This window comes from Mustela nigripes, chromosome 16 (genome assembly GCF_022355385.1).
Source record: "Mustela nigripes isolate SB6536 chromosome 16, MUSNIG.SB6536, whole genome shotgun sequence".
Taxonomy (NCBI): Eukaryota; Metazoa; Chordata; class Mammalia; order Carnivora; family Mustelidae; genus Mustela; species Mustela nigripes.
Genome location: NC_081572.1, coordinates 29,874,694 through 29,899,200, shown reverse-complemented (window position 1 = coordinate 29,899,200; position 24,507 = coordinate 29,874,694). Strand labels below are relative to the sequence as shown.

The 24,507-nt window shown below is 43.1% G+C and overlaps 1 protein-coding gene and 1 pseudogene across 3 annotated transcripts; one reads left to right on the top strand and one right to left on the bottom strand.

Moving 5' to 3' along the window:
* Positions 1–203: 203 nt before the first annotated feature.
* PCTP (phosphatidylcholine transfer protein) lies at positions 204–24,507 on the bottom strand. 3 transcript variants are annotated; one of them, XM_059378726.1, is made up of 6 exons: positions 24,255–24,507; positions 9,162–9,276; positions 6,242–6,321; positions 3,127–3,298; positions 2,157–2,224; positions 204–1,069 (listed from the first exon to the last, which is right to left on the bottom strand). In XM_059378726.1, exons 1-6 carry the CDS (start codon positions 24,393–24,395, stop codon positions 1,004–1,006), a joined length of 642 nt encoding a protein of 213 aa, XP_059234709.1. In that variant the 5' UTR covers positions 24,396–24,507; the 3' UTR covers positions 204–1,003. The 3 variants fall into 3 exon arrangements, with proteins under 3 accessions (XP_059234709.1, XP_059234708.1, XP_059234710.1); XM_059378725.1 differs by having other exon boundaries at positions 9,162–9,279; positions 24,255–24,505; XM_059378727.1 differs by lacking the exon at positions 24,255–24,507 and adding an exon at positions 19,296–19,333 and having other exon boundaries at positions 9,162–9,279.
* LOC132004064 (probable ribosome biogenesis protein RLP24) lies at positions 20,906–21,809 on the top strand (annotated as a pseudogene).

Below are 24,507 nucleotides of genomic sequence, written 5' to 3'. Positions count from 1 at the left end.
ATCATGAAGGCTGTGCTTTTAGCCACAGAATATTTTGCCTTACCAAAATTCAGGAGAAAACAGAAAACAGGAAGTCAAGTCTTTTGGTAGTAGAAGAGGCAGGCAACTTAGGTAGAATTCCTGAGAAAAAGTGTAGAGTCAGTTAATCCACTAATTAATATTTCCCTGACTGTGAACTATTATCTGTTCAATATCGTTAAACATTCTAGAAGGGAAATTCATTTTATTGCCTAGAAAGACACTTTATCACAGTGCTGTGTGAGAGCATCTTGACTTTTGCTAACTGCCCGAGTTGTCATGATGCCTCAGTTTCCAATAAAATGCAGAGTTAGTACTAGTGGATGTGGGAAAAAGAAATCCAGATACAGATGATGAGAAAAAATGGTTATTACATTTAGTGCTTAGCCAGGCCTGCAGTGTTTTTTCAGAATGGTTTGAAGTCAGAACAGTTCATGATCCTCCACAAGTAGGAACGGCAGAGACACTTCCTGGATTATCACCTCAAACCCCAGCCAGATCAGCACACCAAAGCATAAGGCATACGGACATCAGCCAGTGTCTTCCAGTGTTGGTGCACGGACAGTCCATTTTGAAGGGGATGGGGCTCCCAGCAGCCCCCTCTGGGTTTCAAGAAGCCACATTCCGGGAAGGAGCCAGCTCTCCAGGATCAGCTGCTCTTGCATTGTCATGGTTCCTCCGCCCACCCATCCCCCTGAAATGGCACAATGGAATGACTGTGTTCTCTATTGAGGACTTCCCTTTTTAAAAATAAACAAGCAAAAGTTTCCCTAATCTGACCCATATTCAATAGTGGGAGAAGGCAGCCAGTCCCGGGGTGGGGAGTGGGAAAGGAAGCCAGGCGTCAGGCAAACACACTCAGGGACAAGGACGACGTGCAGGACAGTGTGCAGGCCTCTGAAGACAGAAAAGTGAAAGGAAAGTTGAGCGTCGATGGGCTGTGGCACTCCCAGATCATCGTTCCGTGGACACACGATTTCCTTTCTTAGGTTTTCTCGTGGTATTTCTGACAGGCTTTTGCCATATCCTTCAAGAAGTTAGGAACACCATTCTACAAAACAAAGGAGACTGTCACTTCTATGTCTTCATGGTCATTACTCCTGATTCTTTAGGCTATGGTAAAGGTAAACAAAGATGACTCTGAGAATGATAAATATGACTGTCTGATTTCTGCAGAACATGACAGAAGACCCAAGGCACAGGTGAGACACTGTTATGTATCTTGGTTTTTGCTAGTAAAAAGATAAGATGATTTTGAGAGACTATTTTTTGAAAAGAAAAAACACAGGAAATGGTATTGGGTTGGACTTTTGGGATTCTAACCTAGTAATCATAGAAAGGACTTCTTTTACAGAATTAGGAAATGGTGAGGGTATGGGGCAAAGGGTAGACTATGTTATTTCTTAGTTCATGCTGAGCATTGTGCAAGACATTCCCCAGATACTTCCTTACTTGCCACTACTCTACAGGGTGGTAATACCCTCCCCATTTTCCACAGGGAAGAAATCAACAGCTTCCCTAGATTATACAGACAGAAGCAGGACAAGGACTCAAAATCACACGTGTTTGACTCAAAGCCTGTGCGCTTTGCACTCTCCCAGGGAATGTGCTGAGCCCTCCCGGCAATAAGTAGGCCTCCTACAAAGCATTGAATGGTTCCCATAAAGCCAGGTTCTCCGGCAGTCTCCAGCAATCCGGCCCCTACTGCAGCCCCCTCTCCTTACAGAGAAACAAAACAACAATAACAAAACTGGAGGCTTCCAAGCTTGGACACATCTGGTTGTCTCTTGAGCCAGGTTGGCCTATCAGATTCCTCCCTCCAAAAGCAGACAGAGGTTCAAAAGGCACCATTTTTCATTTTTCCTGCAAGGAAAAGGCTCCTATCCAGAGGATGCAGAGTGTGGTCCTGGCAGCGTCTTGCTGGTAGGAAGGGTCTAACATTCCAGCTAAGGATTCTTCTCTTTTGTCCCAGCCTTCACATCCTGGGTGTTGGCAACCTTAGACCCAACTGTAGTCACTCAACCAAGGTGCTTCATAAAAGAGCCTCATTAGGCCCGAGACACAGTGTCTCTTCTGTCTGACAGCTAAGTCAACATTTGTCAAACACACTTCCCCCCGCCTGCCTCCTGGGATCTCACCTTGGCGACCCAATTAATGAGCCAGGAAGGAATTTGGCCACCCGGGTTATCGAAGTAATAGATGAAAACTAGAAAGGAAAATCAGGAAGAGGAAAAATGTTAGAAAGACAACAATAAACCCTGCAAAGATTCTCCCTCTGTCTTCAGGTCCCAAAAGTAAGGAGGGAGGGAACATGGGATTCAGGAGAACTTCTCTCCTCTGCCTTGCCTCCCAGAATATGTATATATGTATGTGTGTGGGTGTATACACACACAGTTTTGAAAACATAGACACATGCACATTTTGCTGCTACTTATTAAATGCCTGTCGAGTGCTAGACACTTGGATATAGTCTCTCCCTTAATTATTTCTCTCATTAATTATCTTAATAGTACAAGGGAGTTGGTAAGATTAAACCCCCACTTATAAAGGACAACATGAAGACTCAGAGCAGTTGGGTGATATGTCCAAGGTGACAGATCTGAACAGCTTCAGTATTATGGTTCAGATATTGCCTCACATACAAAGCCACACTGATTCCCGTAGGGCGAGTGGCTGGCTGCCCCTGCTCTACTCACAGCTTTTCTCTGTGCGGCTGGAACTCGAGGCAGGCAGGTCCTGAGTCTGCTGAGCAGGAGCTCTGTCCTCAGGGGCAGTCATGCCAGCCCCCTTGCCACCCCACCCCTGAAGCCTGATGTATGTATCCCCACAACTAGCCTGAAGTGAATTTCTACACCTCGTGGTTTGATTTCCTCTGGGCAATGCAAGAGTCAATAAAGAATGGGTTGAGTCAGATTTAAACATCTACCGTGCACTCAAGCCAGGTTTCTAGGGGTGAACTAAGTCTCTCCCCAGGCTTTGATTCCTTGTTTGTTTTATACTCATGCCCGTTCTCAGAGAATAAGCATCATGCATTTTACATGCCTAACAGTCAGTATGGCCTACATATGGTGGCCCCAGCTGCTTTGCCAACACGCTCCCCAGCTTTACCTTTGCTCCCTTTCTTGCCATCACTCTTGATCACCAGGCTCTGCTTATACTGATTCACCCGGACCACACCAGACCTCTCAGGAATCTGTGGCACAGAGGTGCTCTGGGCTAGGACTACATGGATCTTCTGCCCATCCATGTCCAGGTCTCGCCGCTGCCGGATGTAGATGTACTATACTGTTAGTCAAGGCATGATATCAATGCCAGCATTTCAGATGAACGAAAGGAAACCCTACAAGCCAGAAGCAAAGTGAGATGATTCTATTCCTCCCAACTGGCCCTTGCTCCCTTTAATGGTTCCTCCATTTCTCAGCCCTGTGTCCCTACCTGCACTGAAAGATGGGCCCCATACAACCTGATATTCTCATTTGACAGCATGCATTACCTACTTGGGAATGATTCCTTGAGGCTTTCAATTATACAGGGAAACTACTCCTCCTTTCTTTAAGAAGGCACTATGAGATAGATACGAGGGACTGCTTGCTCACCAACGGTGTGATTCTGCATTTGTTACTCAACCTTTCTGAAGCTGAGTTTCCCTCTGTAGGAAAAGAGGGCTATATTCCCCAGCGGGCAAGCTTAGTGGGGGCACTGGAGAAAGACTGGGGCAGAACAAGTACTCAATAAACACTGGAGTCATTTCACTTTGTCCTGCCCTCCTGCAAAGCCCTGGTTAGTGACCTCTATGCACAGAAGATGGTCAAGCAATGTTACTTACACCTAGTGGTCAGAGGAAGAGCATGAGAACCTGAGTATTCAGTAAGCAGAAGTCCTCTCTGGGTTAACATTGGTTAACCAAGAATAACCAAACCATTTCATCTCTATAAACACAGAGCATTCACTATGTCTATGGTACTATAATAGGGAAGGCAACTAACTCCTAAGAAACCATGAGAGTTACCATCTATTAAGCCCTTACCATAAGCCTTACATATAGCATCAGTTTTGATTCTGAAAAGGTCCCTCTGAATTTGGTGTAAGTATCCTCATCTTACAGATAACAATATTGAAGCTCCAAGAAGTAAAGAAATTTGCCAAAGATTCTATCGCTCAACTGGAACCTGAGTGCAAACCCAGATCTGGCTCTGAGACCTAGCTAGACTTTCATAGCTGGACAGACCTCAACAGAATTTTAGGTTTCACACTAGAAAGGAATTCAAAGCCTAAACAATAATAATTTTTTTAAAACTCTAAGTATTACATAATACACTCACTGTAACAGCAGCAACCATAGCCCCATACCACCGCAGAATCTCTGCAGCACCCACGGGTCCCAGCCCGCACTCAGGCACCCTGCAGGATATGCTACTGCCCCCAACTCTGGGGACATACAAGTAAAGCTCTTAAATGTTTTGCGGGAGATATGATGTTGCTTTGACTCTGGATTTCTGACATCAAGACCTTTTACATTTTCCTCAAAACAAAATTGTCCCACTTTCTCCCAAAACTTGCTCATCTCATGTGACAGGTATCACCTGACACTTCATTGAGGAAAAATCAACCTGATGTATTGATTAAAACTTGGCAGAGTCTTCAAAAAGTTGAAAGGTCCAGCCTACCAGAGGGCTTATGACCAGAGAACCACCAGTTCACTGAGGCCCAGAGAAGTGAAGGGACTTCCAAAGTCACACAACAAATCAGAGAATGAGCTCACTTTCAGTCTGGGATCTTTGGTTCCAAATGAATGTTCTTTTCCTCTGCACTATTCTCTGTTCTCAAAAATTTAACCACTAGTGGAGAGACATGCACATAGAAAGGTTAAAAAACTCATCATCAGATTGTGTGGTATTGGAAAACCAAATACATAGAACTTGAAGTAGTCCCAAGTATCTACCCTAACACCTAACCATCAGTGTCACACTGAGGTCAGAGAGATGGGATCATGGTCACCGCCTGATCAAGGTCACCACCTCTGGAAATAACTGGATGTGCTTCCAAACCTGCCTCTGCCACCCACTAGTTGTTAACCAGAGCAAAGTTCTGGACTTCTCTTTGCCTCAGTTTCCTTAACTGTGAAATGAGGATGATGGTTCTTACTTTGCACAGATGTTGGCAGGATCAGGGAAAACCACATAAAATCTGAGGGATTACTTAATCCACAATTGGTTGAAATACATACCATATGTTGTACAAACTACCTAGCAGTATGTGAACAAGAAATAAGTCCTTATAGAGTTTATAATCTAGTTGGGTCCAAGGAAAACACGTAGACTTAGACACAAAAACACATACAAGCAATATACATAAAACACAGCAACACGCTCCTTCTCTTTCCAGAGAATAATTATGTAGGAAATACAGACTTATACAAAGCTAAAGCTAGAAGAGATCCCAGTGATCATCCAGTTGGGTGGTTTCCAAACTTTTTTTTTTAATCCACACAACCCTTTGTTGACAGGATCTTCTGTGGAAATTCAGTGTATAACATACCCTGCTGCTGTGATTGAAGAGGACAGTGAAGGAGTGGAAATCTCACCTATCAGTCACCCTGCCCCCTCCCTGCTTGTCCTCAGATTTGCATCCCCCTTCCTAGGCTAGTCCTGAGAGGGCTTCTTAGAACCTTGGAATGTCAGCTAAAACTTCCCACATTCCATTCAACTGTTTTAATGGTAAATGAGGGGAAGAAACATACACCCAATCTGCAGAGCCAACGGTCAAGTAGGGATCATGTGGGATCAATAAAACAGGAGGGGAGAAGGGGAGAGCTGGAAAGTGGGGCCTGAATTCGAGTTCCCATTTGGCCAATAATCATCTATACTTACGCCTCCATCACTTGATCTCTCTGGGTGCCCACTTCTACCTCTGGATTGAGGGAATGTATTAAACACTCTATAAAAAGTTCTTTCCAGGTCCCCGATTCTGTGGCCCCAAAATTTCAAGCCTTAGAACACCTCTCAGGAAAGTTTGAGCTGCCCTCCAGGGGCACAGAGGCTCCACATGATCAAGCCCAGACATCACACACTGAGGTCTCCAAAAGTCACATAAGAAGCAACAGTTTTAGCATATGCTTCTACAAGAATCAAGGACAATGCTGTCCACACCTGCTGGGCATGCTACCATTGGGCTATGGCCAAGGGGCACAAGAAACACTTAGAAAGCCAAGTAAGAAGGATACATCTCTGTTGGACATGGGAAAAGGGTACTTCACTTGCCAGTAGACCACGGTTTCTCCATTGTATTCGTTTTCATAGAGTTCTAAGGAGAAGAAAAGAAGTTAATGTATCTGGAGCTTCTGGGCTCCAATTAAGCCTAGGTATGATGACACCTGAGGATATGATAAACCACTAACTCGTAAGGCACAGAATTCTAGAAAAAATCAGACATTCATTAATGCCGAAAGTTTATTGTCCAACAGCAGAGTCTAGTAGACATAAAAACACAGTAAAAAAAAATAAAAAGAAAGAAAGAAAAAGAAAATAAAAATAAAAATAAAACAACTCAGCAAAACACGTGCACTGTATAGCACAAGCAAGATTCCCAAAAAGAACGCAATAAAACAAAATCAGGCATCCAAAAACGAATGTTCAGGTTTTAAAATCAGGGCAACCACCAGATGTCACTAGAATCCCAATAGTTTTGCTTTTGAGACCTCTCTTTAGATTTCTTGATCTTTTACAACTAGCCTGGGACTGAGTCACCCAGTCCAGTGTGTTCAGCTGGGAAAAGAAGGTTCCAGGGATGGCAGTATCCTTCCTACACAGCTAGAAAGTGGCATAACTGTGGCAAACCCTGGGTGTCTTCCTTCTCTCCTATTTCTTTACATTTTACCACAGCTATAAGGACCAGGATTCCTTAATATTCCATCATTATATTGTGTGCAAATAGCAGCCGACTCTCAGTTGGAGAAAGCAAAGGAATTCAATGACAAGCACACCCTCTGACCCCAAGCTGTGCAGTAAGCTTCAAACTAACCATTTAGAGAAGGAACTAAGCCAAGGCTGCTGAAGTAACCATAAGAACCCCTTGAGGAGCTCCTGAAGGGGAAATGCATTATTTAATTCAGCTTTTTAAAGAAAATCTATTAGAAGCAAGTCATGGATTAAAGAGCTTGCGAGGGCACTGGTGCCACAGGAGGCTAACAGCAGCCCTTGAGAGGAAGGGAGAAGTGGACATGTTACCTTTGCACGCTCAGCCTCACCTCCCCCTTCCTGGACCAGCAATCCCAATTCTCCCCCAGAGCATCATCCTTCCCCTCCTCCTCACTATGTAGTTTAAGCAGGACTCGCTCGGCATTAATTTCAGGGCTGGGAAAATGAGCAAGACATGGCCCAGTCATTTGTTCAGGGATGGTGCATCTGGCCAGAGTCTAGCCTTGTCACTCTAACAAAGTTTGGGCCAAAAAGTGGTTCAGTAAAGGCTCTCAGGTAACTCACAAATATCTAGAAGGATCAGAGTTGGGCTTAGAACCTGAGGATTGTACCAGAGAAGCCAAGCTACTGTTGTGACTAGACTAGACACCCTAGCGTGAATGGCTAGGCTCTGTGGTACCTCCCCCAACATCAGGGAGATACATCAGCCCTACCATCACCAGGAAATTGATCGTGATGCTCCCCGCTTGCTCATGTTGTGCTCTCTCAAATTGAAGCTGCATGTTGTCTTATTGGCAACATCTGTATTACACCACTGAACCATGGCTGCTAAGGAGACTGGGACGGAGAACATCTGGCTTCTCCCCTAAATAGAGGAACATCACAATTCACCCCAGACAGGAATGGTATTTGAAAACACTAAGAGAGCAAAACCATGACAAACATCCACAGGATGCCATGACAGCAAATTGTGGGAATCTGGCTACCATGAGTAGAAAAGTGGAATGTTCATTTCTGTTCCTGTGGGGTTATTTATATGGTGAGACTATAAGCCTGGATCATCTGGGGGCCATCTTTGCCATGATATAACAATCTGCCTGAGAACTGGGTCAACTCAGAACAAAACTAAATCTGGATGGAGAAAGGATTTAAACATTAGATGCAGTGTCCTGGAGGTCAGAAACCCCTGGACTTTTTAATGCCATGAACTGATATTCTTTTTCCTTTTCTCACACTGGCATTTGTTAAGTTCTTGTTGCTTGCAACCAAGCACCCTGACTCTGGCAAGAATCTTTTCAGTGCCCCAGGGCTAGTTCTGCAGTTCTAGTCCTCCATGACTGAATGGTGGACGCCAAGCCAGCTCTAAGTGACAGGAGGATCACCTCTTTCATGCCTTTCCGAGTTGTCCATCACTTTCAGGGTCAAATCTAAGCATTGTAGCCTGGTGGCCAAGCTGGGCCCCTGGGGATCTGACCTTTCTCCCACCCTAGCTCTAGATTCTGCTATCCCAACAACCCAATAAAACCAAACTGCTCAGTTTTTGAACATGCTGTGCTGTTTCATGCCTTCCTTGCTTTACTCATGATGTTCCCTGGGCCTCAAATGGCCTTGAACCACTCACCCCCTTACCCTCTCAGCTTCTCACTTTCTCTCCTATACATGTTCTTGTTTTGTGTTTGTTGTTGTTTTTGTTGCTTGCATTCCTGTTGTTTCTAAAACTTTGATTCAACTTCCAAAACAAAGCTTGGACACTACCTCTTCCTTCTGTGACTACTTGGATATATGGGTTGATGACAAAATTACAGTAAGAACAAAGTAGGCCTCGGAGCAAACTGAAGAATGGCATTTGAGAGTATGCAAGGAATCATAAAGACATGTTTCAGCCTAGGATTCAAGACTTTCATGCCAAAATTAAAAATGAAACAGTAGAGATTAAACCGGTTGCTTTCTACTGGCTAGAATAACAACAGATTCTACTTTCTATATGACTTTAAAAAACAGTAAGTCGGGGCGCCTGGGTGGCTCAGTGGGTTAAAGCCTCTGCCTTTGGCTCAGGTCACGATCTCAGGGTCCTGGGATCGAGCCCTGCATGGGGCTCTCTGCTCAGCAGGGAGCCTGCTTCCCCTTCTCTCTCTGACTGCCTCTCTCTACTTATTATCTCTATTCCTCTCTCTCTGCCAAATAAATAAATAAAATCTTAAAAAAAAAAAAATAAGTGTCACTCACCTTTAACATATTGGTCCCACTGTTTTCTGTAGTCTAAGTCCATATAGATATCTGCCAGCACAGCCGGTGGGCAATCATCCAGAATACCAAAGACTTTATACGCATAAAGTCCAGTCTGCTATAAAAACAGAACAGGCAGAAATAACCTATTGATTCCCAAATTGACAGACAGCTGGGTTACACAGCATATGAAAAACAGCTGTACTCGCAACACCATTAGTGACTACATCCTCTGTGGTCTTGGTGACATGATGATGAAAAAGCAGATGAGGTTCCTGCTCTCATGAGTCTTATATTTGCTTGTAGACATTGGTGGTGGTAGTGGCTATAAATGCTATCTAGGAAATTTGAATAGAATATTAGGGAAGTTCTATATTTAGTGGTGCCTGGATTGGTGGGGTTTCCCTATGTAATTAGGTGATCAGGAAAGGCTTCTGTGAGAGAGAACCTTTATCAGAACATCTTATTCTAAATATTAGGAGCCAGCCAGCCATGGAAAATTAAGGAAAACTCATTCCTGGTAGGGAGAGAGCCCTCAGACTGATGGACTGGTATGCTGAAAGAACAGAACGCCACAGGGTCCAGAGAACCATGGATGGGGGGGGGAGAATGGTCAGAGCTGAGTTCACAGAGGTAATGGGAGGCGGACTTCAAAAAGGCTTTGTAAACCAGGGTAAGGGGTAAGGATTTTGTTCTAACTACTACGGAAAACCAATGAGGGACTTTAATTGGGGGAAATAATAAATAAAGAGACGATTCTTGCTGCTTGGTAGAAAGTAATCATAAGGGAGCAAGGAGATAGATTTGAAGACCAGTGTAATGGTCCAGATAAGAGATGATGGGGATCTGAACGAGGAGGTGACAATGTGATGGAGAGAAGTCCATGATTTAGGGATATATTTAGAAGTAATGTCAGCAGGAAGTGCTGGCAGATTGCCTGTGGGTAAAGAGAAAAAGAAGAATTACGTATTAGAACCTCTGCTTCAACACCCAGCATGGGAGCTCCATGTTCTAAGACAGAGAAAAGTTGGGAAGAGGTGATTTGTGGGCTGTGGGGAAATCAAAAATTCTACTTTTGAGTTTGAGATGCTTATTAAACATCCCAGTGAGAGTGTCATATAGGCCGCTAGCATTCAGGGGGACAGGTTACTATTTTGGACATCCATAGGTCATAATGAAACCCAACACATTGTTTTTATCAGTTCCAAGCCAAAATTTTTCAACAGCTTCTTTTTTATTTAAGGAATTTGTGTATAAAGGAAATAAAAGCAGTGTCAAATCACATTACTCCCCTTTATTCAGGGAAAAAAAAAACATTTCTAGATTTGAAGGTATAAGAGAGTCTCCCCCCAACCCCCCTTTTTTTTTCAGGTGAGGCTGTGAGGTTCTGGGCTGGAGTAGGCCATGCTACACATTTCATTATCTGTCCAACAGCAGCTAACAATTTCTGACTCTCCCCTTGCCTAAAGGCTCTGTCCTTAAGATTAAACCCCAAAGGCTTTTAGATTAATTTCCATGCAAAAGCAAATAAAAATGATGCTTTTTGAATGACATTATTCCACATGCTAAAGAAATGTTATTGACTAGTGAACATGAATAAAACTATCCTCTGAAACCCAATGCCAAGGAGTGACATGAAGTCAAGAGGTAACATGGTGAAGCTTTCTAGAGATCTTGAGGCTGCAAGTGCTTCCTTGTTCAGGGAGTATAACCCAGGGAAATACACTTCTCAGTTCAGGAATCTCACAGATACATTAAAATACCTGGTAAGAAACAGAAGATGGCATTGGAACTGAATTCATAAAATTCTTCCAGATCTAGAAGTATATGACTTTATACCAAGGGTTTCCAACCAGCAAATGACAAACTAGTAGATCTGAACCCCTCACGGGCTGTGCCATGGATACCCCAAAGGAAGGGCAGACATCAGGAGAAACATCTCCTCCTCTCTTCTGTCCTTTCCCCTACACATACAGGAAGATAGTGAGGGTTTATACATACCCACCTGCTTATAAATCATCTTTGGAAGAGAAACCATTAGTTCCCTATTCAAACATATTGGGGCCCCACTTTCTGTACACACTGACTGAGCAAAAGGGATAATTATGTGTTGAGATGGTCATCTCAGCTCACATGAGTTAACTGGTTATCTGGATAAATTAAGACAAACTGTTTCCTTAAAGTGGTTCCCTTCCCCCTTCTGAATTTAGTCACTGACCTAAGTGACCTCAGTCCTATACATTTTACAAAAAAGAAAAACAGAAAGCCCTCTTAGGAAGAAAAAAATACAACAATGTGATTTACGTGAATACAGAAGAATGAACTATTGTTACAATTTCCTTTAAACACTCCCTTCGTGGCAGAACTGAGAAATGCCAGGACTCAGAGGAACAAAATACTTGGTACCACTTCCCTCACTTATCAGTTAAATGTTCTTTTCAAGTAATGTAGAGGCCACCCAAATTCTTGGATCAAGGCACTTTTTCGCCCATTATTTCTTCCTACAAAGGATCTCAGCAAATTGTCTTTAAAAACTGAATTTTTTATAACTGTAGAAATAATATTCATTATAGGAGAAGTAGAACATGCCAAAAAAAGAGAGTAAGGAAAATAAAAATGGCATGTTACTCCATAATCCACAAAGACCTACTTTAATATTTGACATATTTAAGCACATAAATACTTGTGTATGTTACAAAATGGGAATGATACAGTTTGAACTTGTATTCTTATTTTTAACAAGCTATGGAGAGATCAAACCTAATTTAATGCTTCTCATGAGTCAACATCCCCAATATTTTTAAAATATAAATATTCCTGGAATAATCTATCATTTCATATGGACCAAGTTTGTCCACAATTCTAATTTTTTCATTACAAAAACTTCCTTAGAAGTTTGGGGGTAGAGGTTATTACCATTTTAAGGTTCTTTATGCTTATAAACCTTTAAGAAGTTTGTACCAATTTATACTCTTGCCAGTAGCACAGGAGCATCTCAAAAGGATTGGGTACCATTGTTTATACAAACAATTTGATAGGGAAAAAAGCATGAAACTTAGCTTGATTTGGGCAGTTTTTATTACTGATGTGTAAGGTCTCCTTAAAATTGGAAGATGGGGAGGAGAAGTGAGCTGGGGGAAATCGGAGGGGGAGACAACCATGAGAGACTGTGGACTCTGAGAAACAAAACAGAATTTTGGAGGGGAGAGGGGTGGGGGGTCGGGTGAGCCAGGTGGTGGGTATTAAGGAGGGCACGTATTGCATGGAGCACTGGGTGTGATGCATAAACAATGAATTTTGGGACACACACAAAAAAATTAAATTTAAAAAAATTAGAAATAAAATTTTTCTGCATATATGTCTCTAAAATTACTAGTACTTCAATAAATGATTCCAAAAAAGTTTAGGCAAGAGGTTACTGCCTTTCCTGAAGCTCCTCCAGAAACCATTTCTAAGTATGTCTCCATTTCTTTATCATGTTGTAAAACATGGTGTATACTTTTGTAATGCTCCATTTATAAATAAAGTAAAAATTATTCAGTGGTAGAGAATCAGTAAATATCTTCTGTAGAATACAATAACCAGAAGAAACAGAAGATTTCGCATAGCATACAGTACCTTCTTTCTTGCTAAGAGAACCTCTGTGGCAGTATACACAGCTAACTTTGCTGGTCTCCTATGCAGGTTTGAATATGGATGTTTGGAGCTGCAGCAGCTGTTTGTAATGAAGAGGTAACCAACAGAAGGATAAAGAGTAAAAAGACGCAAGCATTTTACTGGCATCACTGATCAGCTACACCAGTGCCAGCAACCACTGACTTCTGCCCTACTTTTTTTTTTTTTTTTTTAATTAACATATAATGTATTATTTGTTTCAGGGCTACAGATCTGTGATTGATCAGTCTTACACAAATCACAGAGCTCACCATAGCACATACCCTCCCAAATGTCCATCACCCAGCCACTCCATCCCTCCCACACCCCTCCCCTCCAGCAACCCTCAGTTTGTTTTCTGAGATTAAGAGTCTCTTGTGGTTTGTTTCTCTCTCTGGTTTTGTCTTGCTTCATTTTTCCCTCCCTTCCCCTATGATCCTCTGTCTTGTTTCTCAAATTCCTCCTATCAGGGAGATCATATGATAATTGTTTCTCCGATTGACTTATTTCACTCAGCATAATACCCTCTGGTTCCCTCCACATTGTTGTAAGTGGCAAGATTTCAGTTTTTTGGTGGCTGCATAGTATTCCTCTGTGTGTGTGTGTATACACTCACAGACACACCACATCTTTATCCATTCATCTGTTGATGGACATCTAGACTCTTTCCATAGTTTGGCTATTGTGGACATCACTGCTATGAACATTGGGTGCACGTGCCCCTTTGGATCACTACATTTGTATCTTTAAGGCAAACATCCAGTAGTGGGATTGCTGGGTCATAGGGTAGCTCTATTTTTAACTTTTTGAGGAAACCCTCTACTGTTTTCTAGAGTTCTGCCCTACTTGTTAAGTGAGAAAAATAAACCTCATTGAATTACTGTTAGTACAGTTTCCTGTGGTATTGCGATGATACACGTAAGAGAGGAAGATTTGTGTCATAAGATTCATATTTATATTTATATTGTGAGTCACATGTATATTGTGAGTTTACCATGTAGACTTAAACCACCCTTCAAAGTAAATCTGCCCATAAAGTACACCATACCAGATAAATACCAAAAAGTCTTAAGTACATCCTATTCAAACTCAGAAAAGAAAAAGAGAAAATTGACCTATAGAGGAACATACATGTGGATTACACCAGGCATCTCATCAGAAACCATCCATGTAAAAAAAGAGTGGAGTAAAATATAGAGTATACTGAAAGTAAAAAGCCATCAATTTGAATTCTACATCCAATGAATCTGTCCTTCAAAAGTGAGAAGAAATAAGTTTTTCAGACAAATAAAAACTGAAGGAATTCATCAGCAGAGACCTATTCTGGAAGAAATGTTAAAAGATGTTCAAAGAAAAAAAATGATAAGTCAGAAACTCAGATCTACATAACATAAAAAATTCCTGTTTTATTGTCTTCAAGCTTCTTGAAGGTATGAACTTTGTCTTACTCATCAGGTATCACCAGGGCTTAGCATAATGTCAGGTACACAACAGGTCCTAAAGACCACTTGAATGAGTACATGGACAAATAATTTGGAGTTGTTTTGTTTGTTTGTTTGTTTTTATTAACCCAAAGGTGGCTATGGAAACATGTCTATCCTAAACTAAATGGCAAGATAAGATTGTTAGGTCTATCTCTAAGTTTTTTGGGGTCTTAAAAACACACTAAAACTCCCAGGCTAAAATTCAAAGATTCACATTTGCATGGATGCTCCCTTTTTTATATATATAATTTTTTAAAAATATTTTATTTATCCATTGGAGAGAGAAAGTGAGAGAAAGCAGGAGGGGGAGAAGGTCAGAGGGAGAAGCAGACTCCCCACAGAGCCGGGAGCTCTATGCAGGATTTGATCCCGGGACTGGGATCATGACCTGAGCTGAAGGCAGTCACTCAACCAACTGAGCCACCCAGGTGGCCCGGATGCTCCCTTTCTTACAAGAATATATCCATTTGTGGGGCACCTGAGTAGCTCGGTCATTAGGCGTCTGCCTTCAGCTCAGGTTGTGATACCACGTCCTGGATGGAGCCCTGCGTTGGGCTCCCTGTCCAGCAGGAAGCCTGCTTCTCCCTCTCCCATTCCCCCTGCTTGTGTTCTCTCTTCTACTGTCTCTCTGTCAAAATAAATTTAAAAAAAAGAAAAGAAAAGAAAAGAAAAGAATATATTCATTTGCATAATTTCTCTGAAGGATAAACTAGCCTCACAAAATAATGTCAGGGGATGGTGAGCTTGTGAAAAAACAAACTATTCCCACTGGAGGTCCACTAGAATTCTCCTTCTGCCCACACATGTTGACTCTGATGTCAAAAGAAGGTTGGAAGACCAAGCAAGAACCTTATTTCACTCTCCATTGCTCCAGTTCAGCCCTGGTTCACCCTGATATTGGTATGGTATCATGACCAAGGATCCAGAATGTCCAGATCCTTACTGACAAGTCACTTCTCCTCTCAAAGGGTGCCCAAGGCCCAATGACAATCAGAGTTTTATTAATAGTCACCTCCTGTGAATCCCATATAGGAATTTGATAAAAGACAGGGTAAGGGCACAAAGCGTGGCTTGTATCTAGAGACAGAAGGGGGTGTCCTAACCCCTCTACTCTCATCCCCCCAATTTAAATCTTGGGACCAACATTCTCATACAGTCTCGTACCACATGTTCATCCTGAGAGAAGTGAGGAGGGGAAGACCTGAGGCTCTGACACATCCAACCAGTTGTGTGCTCAGGAAGATGGAAAAGGACGAGGGAGAGAGAGTATGAGCAAGAGAGCGTAAGAGCTGGCCTCCATCTCTACCAGGTAGAAGCGTGCCACACATGGGTGCTCTGCACTCAGACATGGCCCACTAGTAAAATATGACTTGGTAAGTGTCTCAGGTTCAATAACTGTTCTATCACTCATGGTGGTAACTCCTCTTCCCTTAGCAGAGAGGCAGAAGGGTGAGAGAAGGGGCAGAACTGTCCTAACATCTGGGAGGCACTCATGACGCAAATCAGATTATGATATCTCCTGCAGGGGTGGTACTGAAAACTTTTCATCCACGGAGATAAATCTGTTCTTGTGGGAGTTTAATCTGTGTTTCCTCTGAAAGGCCAGACTTTCTCTTACTCAGCCTGGCTAAACACAATTTTCCTAAGAGTGCTGGGGTTTTGTAATTCAGTAGGTGCACAGCATTAAAAAGAACAGTTCCTGGAAAAGAACTGTCTGCTCCTCACCACACTCTTTGATTAGAAGACCCGATGAAAGGACAGAGACACAATGCAGACAGTCCCTTCGCACAGTGCCACACATTCAGACTTATAAATGTTAAGTCAAGCCATTAACCAGATCAGCTCAGACCACTATTTGCTTGGTCTAAATTGAGGTTGTGAAGCCCTGCAGACTGCTTTCAGACTGTCTGTTGGCATGTCACAAGGTCCACTGGGATGGTAACACAGCCCAAAGCTCCAACAAGACCTGACTGTAGATCCCTGGGAATGCTTTTGTAAGTGGCCTATGGCCCTTCTCTACCCGCGGGACTGACTGCTCAGCACAGCTCAGAGGTCAACATTCACTCCCAAGTGGCCACTAACTTAAAAATCAAGAAGAGTGAGACATCAATTGGACGTTGCTTTTGTCTTACAATATTCCTTTTTTCCACTCTCATCTTTCCATTTCTACATCTTCTGTAAGGTACTCCCCTCCTCTTGACATCAGAACCCCCACCCTCTGTCCCTCAACACCATGCTGGATGTCCCATACATCGGTGATACTCAAAGTGTAGTCCCTGGACTGGTAGCTTCAGCAGCACTTGGAAACTGGTTAGAAATAAAACACCAACAGAAGAAGAAAAAGAAATATAATGCAAACTTTCATGCCCCATACCAATCCACTGAACCAGAAACTGGGAGTGGAGTCTGGATTCTTAATTTTAACAGACCCTTTGGGTGATTCTGCTGCATGCTGAAGTCTGAGTACCACACTGCCATATATCATTTCATTTCATGACTGCTGAGAGGTCAGTATCATCCTGAAAGGTAAATACTGCCCTTGTTTTGTAAAAAAAGTAACTTTATCACCCTGCTAAAAAGTGGGGCCTGGCTCCTGGCTAGTCTCCAACCCTAGCTTTACCCATCTGTATCCTTCTGGCTCTCCCAGGAAAACACGGCAAGCTCAGCCTGGCTCAGGGACTCACACTCAGCATTCCCTCCACCATGGTGATTTAAAACCCAGCATGTCCATTTGAATCTCATGGGAAGGCTTAATGTTAAAAACAACAACAACAAATCATTTTATTATGAAGAATTTCAAACACACACAAAAGTAGGGGGGAAAAAGTAGATGAGCCCCAATAATGAAAGGGGAATTTTTCCAAAGGACTACCCAAGCCCCAACCCAGATCAATTAAACCTGGGATTCCAGGATGGGGTGATTATGTCTTTATAGCTTCCTGGGTGATTCTAATGTGCGTGAGCTTTGACAAACATTGTCTGGTACCTTTCTGCTCCAGAAAGTTGCATGATGCCATCTCCCACTTCATTCCTATCTCCACTCAAATGTTAACCTCTGCAGAGGGGCTCTCCAGATTCCCTTATCTTAAACACATCACATTGCCCACAGCTACCACCGCCACATCACCTCTCTATCCCTTCATGCCAGTTTACTTTATTCATAGCATTTTTCACCCAACATTTCATTATATACCATGCGTTTACTCTCATCAGTGAGTGTCACTCGTTCAAACAGTGTGTGCGTCTTCCTGTTCACTGCTTATCCCCAGTGCCTGTGAGGGATGGGAGGCATCTAATGAACATTCTCTGAATGAAAAGATGGATGATAGTGGACATAATGGGGATTTTAACCCAGGACAAGCTGCTTCCAAAACCCATGTTCTTCCCATAATACCACATGGCAGCTTTGGGCTGGTTTCCCCCAGTCTCCAGAAAGTAGCTCTTGCCTTGAACCAAGCTGTAAATCTGGTGCTGAGCTTACCAAAGTAGGCTGGTTCGTGTCTAGTTACCAGTCACAGGGTCTCGTGCTGCTCACTTCATGACTCTGGGTCTTATTTCTAACTATAAAATAGGTAAATAAGCCTGTCCCTACCTACCTTCCAGATTGGTTTACAGGGATAAAGGAAACTTAACACGTGACAGCATTAAATTAAATCACCATGTAAAGGTAAGTTATTCATATTACTACCTGGGGAGGAGAAAAAGAGAAAAGAGAATGGAAACAGAGCAGGCAAAGGGAGCACAGAAAAGAAGTGAAAGGAAAAGATGATGGTGTTGGACAGAATGGTTTCAAAGAAACTTTCAAAGTCCAAAAATTCTGTGATTTAATAGGAAAGGAGGAAATTAAAAAGTATCAAAATACTGTATATCAAAAGTAGCCATCTGTCCAAGAACATGATTCAGAATTAGTTATCTACTTTTAAAAAAAAGCTATAATCTTTTTTAATTTTAAAATATAATTTAATTGTTACAGTGGAAAACTCAAATGCCTCTATACTTACTTCAACCTTTTCAAAACATGTAATAAAAGATCATCATCAGAGCTCAGGCTGGACCAACATAAATGGCTAAACATCATCCAGATGTAGGCCTGGCTTTATTACAATGGGGATACTCATCTACAGAATATGGTCCTTGGGGCGCCTGGGTGGCTCAGTCTGTTAAGTATCTGCCTTTGGCTCAGGTCACAATCCCAGGGTCCTGGGATTGAGCCCTGCATCTGACTCCCTGCTCAGTGGGAGGTGTGCTTCTCCCTCTCCCTCTGCACCTCCCCCACTGCTTGTGCACGCACTCTCTCTCTGCCTCTCTCTGTCTCTCTCTCTCAGTCAAATAAATAAATAAAAATCTTAAAAAAAAAAAAAAAAAAAAGAACATGCTCCTTACACAAATCATGGTAAACACTTCGATAAAGAGGGTCCCTTTTGCATGGGTACTACATGTAAATTTACTCCCGCAAAACTCGAGCAACCCAAGAAGATTTACCAGATTACCCATCTCAGTTTCCCTTTATGGGAATGCCAAGAAAAATTTGAATAACTAGGGGCGCCTGGGTGGCTCAGTGGGTTATGCCTCTGCCTTCGACTTGGGCCATGGTCTCAGGTTCCAGGGTCAGGCCCCGCATCGGGCTCTCTGCTCAGTGGGGAGCCTGTTTCCCCCTCTCTCTATCTGCCTCTCTGCCTACTTGTGATCTTTCTCTGTGTCAAATGAATGAATAAAATCTTTTTAAAAATTAGAGTAATTAACAAGAAAATGGGGAAAGATGGGGGGACTCAAGGCACTCATCTCAACAGAGTCAAAATCTTTAGATGGCTCTTTAGAAACAGGATGAATGAAGCAGATATTGATGGGGTTGAGGCAAAAGGCTTAATACAGCATCTTCGAAAGTTAGGGACCCCCTGGTGGCCCTTCAACGTTAAAGGGTCCCAGATAAGTCCACTCTGTTTATCCCAGTTGTTGGAAAGCAAAGACAACAGTAAAAAACCTTACCTGAACTCACCTGCACAAATGGTCAGGTAGATTAATCAAGATGAAGATTGACAGAGGGGCCCCGGTCTTCCGGTCTGACCCCCAGCTGGACCTTGGCCTGAGGACCCAAGGCCATATGCACTCATGTGGGTAAAATGGCTTGGGTGGGTAGAAGAAAAGACATGTAACAGTAACATGAAGAGTGAATTAAACACCACTGGCGCATAAGACAGATAAAGGGCTTTGGGGCAGATAGGTGCAGGTTTACCCAGACTGTGAGGCAAGGTAATTTCACTTTTGATAAGATGTGGTATTCAGAGGAAAAGATTTCTTAACTAGAAATTAGAAGGAATTCCTTTCTGGGAGTAAGGTAAAACATGGGAGTCAACCTGGAAAGAAAATGAAGCTTTAAGCAAAGTGGGCCAGACAGCAAATAATGCTGCTAGAACCCAGTAAGGATTCTAGGAAAGGGCTCATACCCTGACCCAACAGAGCCTCTTGCTATTTTAATACAGATGGAATTCAAAGTGGCCATGGATGGCCCTTCATCCTAGCTGCTGAGGCCCAAGGGCACACCTAGTAGAATCCCATGGCCCTTTAAACTTTAGAGCAGTTACCTGGGAGCACCTGTGATTTACATCAGTGTAGCATGACCTCCCCCTCATCACAGAGCAGTTCAACCATAGTATAAGACATATAGTATGCTTAGTAAGGGTGGGAGCTATTCTAAAGACCACTGAAATCCTCCCAACCAGAGGGAAGCGGGCCCTGCTACGGAAAAATGCACAATGAAAACAATACACAGTACGAAGCCAGGCACTGCCTCAGCTCACAGGCACAAAAGCAAAAGAGCACAGGTCCATTGGAGGGGTAAAGAGTAGAGTGGTCTGGGCTAGCTAGAGGACAAGGGATGTGCAGATGAGTCAGGGACAAAAAGCTAGAAATGTAAGTTGGAACCAAACTAGTTCAGTACAGTCAACAATTTCTGACAGTACAGCTTACCATTTTTCCAACTTTACAAAATCACAAAAGCAATATGAATTCAGTAGAAACTGTACTTTGAGTTTGGAATTTTGATCTTTCCCAGGGCTAGTGATACGTGGTACAGTACCTTCTCCTGTTGCTGAGCAGGGGCTGTGAGCCACAGGGTCGACAACTGATACAACTGTTCTGTACCCATACAATCATTGTTTCTCACTTTCAGTACACTATTCAATAAATTACATGATACTCAACACTTCAGTATAAAACAGGTTTTGTGTTAGATGTTTTAGCCCAACTGTAGGTTGAGCACAGTGAGGATCAGCTAGGCTAAGCTATGATGTTTAGTAGGGGAAGTGTATCAGATGCATTTTTTTAAAGATTTTATTTATTTATTTGACAGACAGAGACCACAAGTAGGCAGAGAGGCAGGCAGAGAGAAATAGAGGAGTCAGCAGGCTCTCTGCTGAGCAGAGAGCCCGATGTGGGGCTCGATCCCAGGACCCTGTGATCATGACCTGAGCCGAAGGCAGAGGCTTCAACCCATTGAGCCACCCAGGTGCCCCTCAAATGCATTTTTGACTTAAGGTATTTTCAACTTATGATGGGTTTATCAGGATGTAAACCCATCATAAGGTGAGAAATATCTATATAGCCTACATGGCAGCATTTGCCTTCTTTCAGAGAGGGAGAGCAGAAAGGAGCCTATTTATAGGACAGGTATGGAAGTGGACCGCTGAGCTCTGATTCCAATTCAAACCCTCAGCAATCAACCTCTCCACATAGTCCTTTTCATATAGGTAAAAAAGGTGATAATTACAGTATCTTATATTAAGGATGACGTGAGGCTACTAGGTATCTATTCATACAGGATACAAAGTGCTGACTGGAAGAGGCACATGCAGCCCAACGTCTATGGCAGCATTATCAACATAGCCAAAATATGGAAAGAGCCCAAATGTCCATGGACTGACGAATGGACAAAGAAGATGTGGTAAATATACACAAAGAACTATTACTCTGCCACCAAAAAGAATGAAATCTTGGAGAGGTGTCATTTCTCTTCAGGCCCTATGTACTCCAGTCACGGCATGATGTTTGTTCACAACGACTGCAAGGTGTTCAGATTCTGTAAATCCAAGTGTCATAAAAACTTTAAAAAGAAGCAGAATCCTCACAAGTCCAGGTGGACTAAAGCATTCCGTACAGCAGCTGGTAAAGAGCTTACAGTGGATAATTTATTTCAATTTGAAAAACGTAGAAATGAACCTGTCAAATACCAGTGAGAGCTGTGGAATAAAACTATTGTTGCAATGAAGAGAGCTGAAGAGATCAAACAGAAGTGCCAAGCTAAATTTATAATGAATGGATTAAAGAAAAATAAAGAATTAGAGAAAGTTCAGGACATCAAAGAAGTCAAGCAAAACACTCATCTTATCCGGGACCCTCCTGCAGGCAAAGAAAAGCACCTGGAAGAAAAATGGTGCAGAAATTACAACAGGATGTGGACATGGAAGATGCTTTTTTAAAAAATCTCACTAACTCTTTCTATAAGCACTTTTAAAAATCTCTTAGGAGACTACGAACTTCTAAATCTCAATTTATATTTTAAGTAAGGTCACGCAAATGAAAGGTAATTAAAAACACGTCTCTCTGACATGGATGGAACTAGAGGGTATTATGCTGAGCGAAATAAGTCAATTGGAGAAAGACAACTATCACATGATCTCCCTGATATGAGGAAGTGGAGATGCAATGTGGGGGGTTTGGTGGGTTTGAGAAGAATCAATGAAACAAGATGGGATCGGGAGGGAGACAAACCATAAGAGACTCTTAATCTCACAAAACAAATTGAGGGTTGCTGGGGGGGAGGGAGAGGGTGGTGGGATTATGGACATTGGGGAGGGTATGTGCTATGGTGAGTGCTGTGAAGTATGTAAACCAGGCGATTCACAGACCTGTACCCCTGGGGTTAATAATACATTATGTGTTTATAAAAACATTTAAAAATTATATTTAAAAAAACCCACGTCTCTCCTACATTGCTGTCATTATGGATGTTAGATTGCATCTCCATTGTTAAACCCACTCAGAGTTGCATTTATGTAAGTCATCAAAATTCTCTTTGTAAATACAAGTGTGGACATAAAATGGTCCTGCCACTTAGATAGTGGCACTAGGCAGATTTATGTGAACCAACGACAAAAATTCAGGGCTAGCAATATGTAAAATAAATTTTCTTTGCAGTAAGAAAAAAAAAAAAAGAATGAAATCTTGCCCTTTGCAACAATATGAATGGAACTAGAGTGTATTATGCTAAGTGAAATAAGTTCGAGAAAGACAAATATCATGATTTCATTCATGTAGAATTTAAGAAATAAAAGAGATGAACAAAGGGAAGGGCAAGGAAAAATAAAAACAGAGAGGGCAAACCATAAGAGAGTCTGTCGTTAAGAGACTGGGGCTGCTGGAGAGGAGGTAAGTAGGAGGATAGGCTACATGGGTGATGGAGGGTACTTCTAGGATGAGCACTGCGTGTTGCATGTGAGAAATAAATTACTAAATGGTACTCCTGAAACCAATACTACAGTATATTCAAATTAACTAACTTGAATTTAAATAAAATTAAAAATTAAAAAAAAAAAAAAGACTGACGTGGAGAGTAGGTCAATACCTATAAAGCACTTAAACACTTCCTGGAACATAAGAAAGCCTGCAATGTGTGAGCTATTACACTAGATAGTTTTAGCAGTAATTCTGCAACCAACAGTGCCACTGAAAGCAGAGTGGTTAAGACCCCGGGGTGTCCTTCCGGTGCTTGAGCAGACTGTAACATGTAGGAGGGCAGGGATCAGAGAGGTGGAAGGCCAGGAAGCTAGTTGAAGAGGTCACGGCAATTTTAGGTGAGAGGTAGCATCGGAAGCGGCAGCCACAAAGAAAAGAAGAGGGAAGGGAAGTGGGCCAGTTACCAGAATGTCTGAGCAGTCACATTGACAAAACCTGGCAAATGCCTGAATGTGGCTGGTAAGGAAAATGAAATAGAAGAATAAAGGATTTTGTCTGAAAGGATGTCCATTTTTGCACCAAGCCAACGACTGAAATTACACTCAGTAATTAATTCTGCCTGCTCTGGGCTGTGAGCTTGTTCATCTTGTACACCCTGTGGCTCTGCTACACACACACTCAGAATGCCTCCTTACTTCTCTGCCAGGAAGCCTTGATTTCACTTACCCTGCCTAAAGGTGACTTTTTAACCCATGCGTCATGCAGCTGCTGTCACAGGGTAACTGATAACAGATCTCAGGTGCACTGCAATCTTTCCACCTGGATAGCTTGCTACCTAGCTTCAAAGCTACCTACCTGGTTTCAAAGGCCTCGGGGAGCACCTGACGACTTGCTTAATAACCAACTCCATTCCTCCTGCCCTTTAAATTAATCTTTCTCTTAAAGCTTCAGACGAATGTATTAAGTGCATCTTGCAAAGATGCGGCAGCCGTGAACAGAAACAAGCCACTAAAATGGGAGATGACAGTAGCTTCCTTCCCAGGCACGCTGCTCGGCACTCACACTATCATCCTGCACACCCACCCAGTCTCCGAGAAGCCCAGTCTCCTTGCCTCCTATATGCAAACCCTAAGGCTCCCCCCCCCCCACACACACACCAGTGGCACACACCCGGAAGGGGTACCTACGTCCCTTGCAGGAAAGTGCATGGGGCCAAGACTCAGGAAACCCACGTTTTAACTCCCCGCTTAACTTCCAGAGGACCACTCCCCCTACTTGATCCAAAGCCAAATGCAGTGCTCGGGCCCTCAGACCTGAGGTTGAATTGGATGCCCTCCCAGCGGCAGGGGGCAGTCAGCTGCAGGCACTGCCCCCTGTGTTCGCTCCTCCCAGCTCCGCGTGGCCAATTCAGGTCCTGACTCCCGCGGCCGGAACCCCACACTCCCCCGGGAAGCGTGCCCCTGGCGAGCGACAGCCCAGGCTCCTCCAGCGGGCCAGATGCTACCTCGTCCAGCCGCCTGTAGATTTTGAAACCTTCGTGCTCCATCAGCAGCTCCCAGTCATTCCCAACCCGCCCGAACTGCTGGAGCTCGTCACAGGCATTCTGGAACTGCTCCTCGGAGAAGCCTCCAAACGCAGACTCCATCTTTCCACCGCCCCGGGTTGTCCGCCAGCCGCCGAGGCCACTGACCTCTGGGGTGTGCGTTCGGGGCGGGCCGAGAGAGTGGTCCAGCGTGATTGGCAGGGAACAGAGGCAT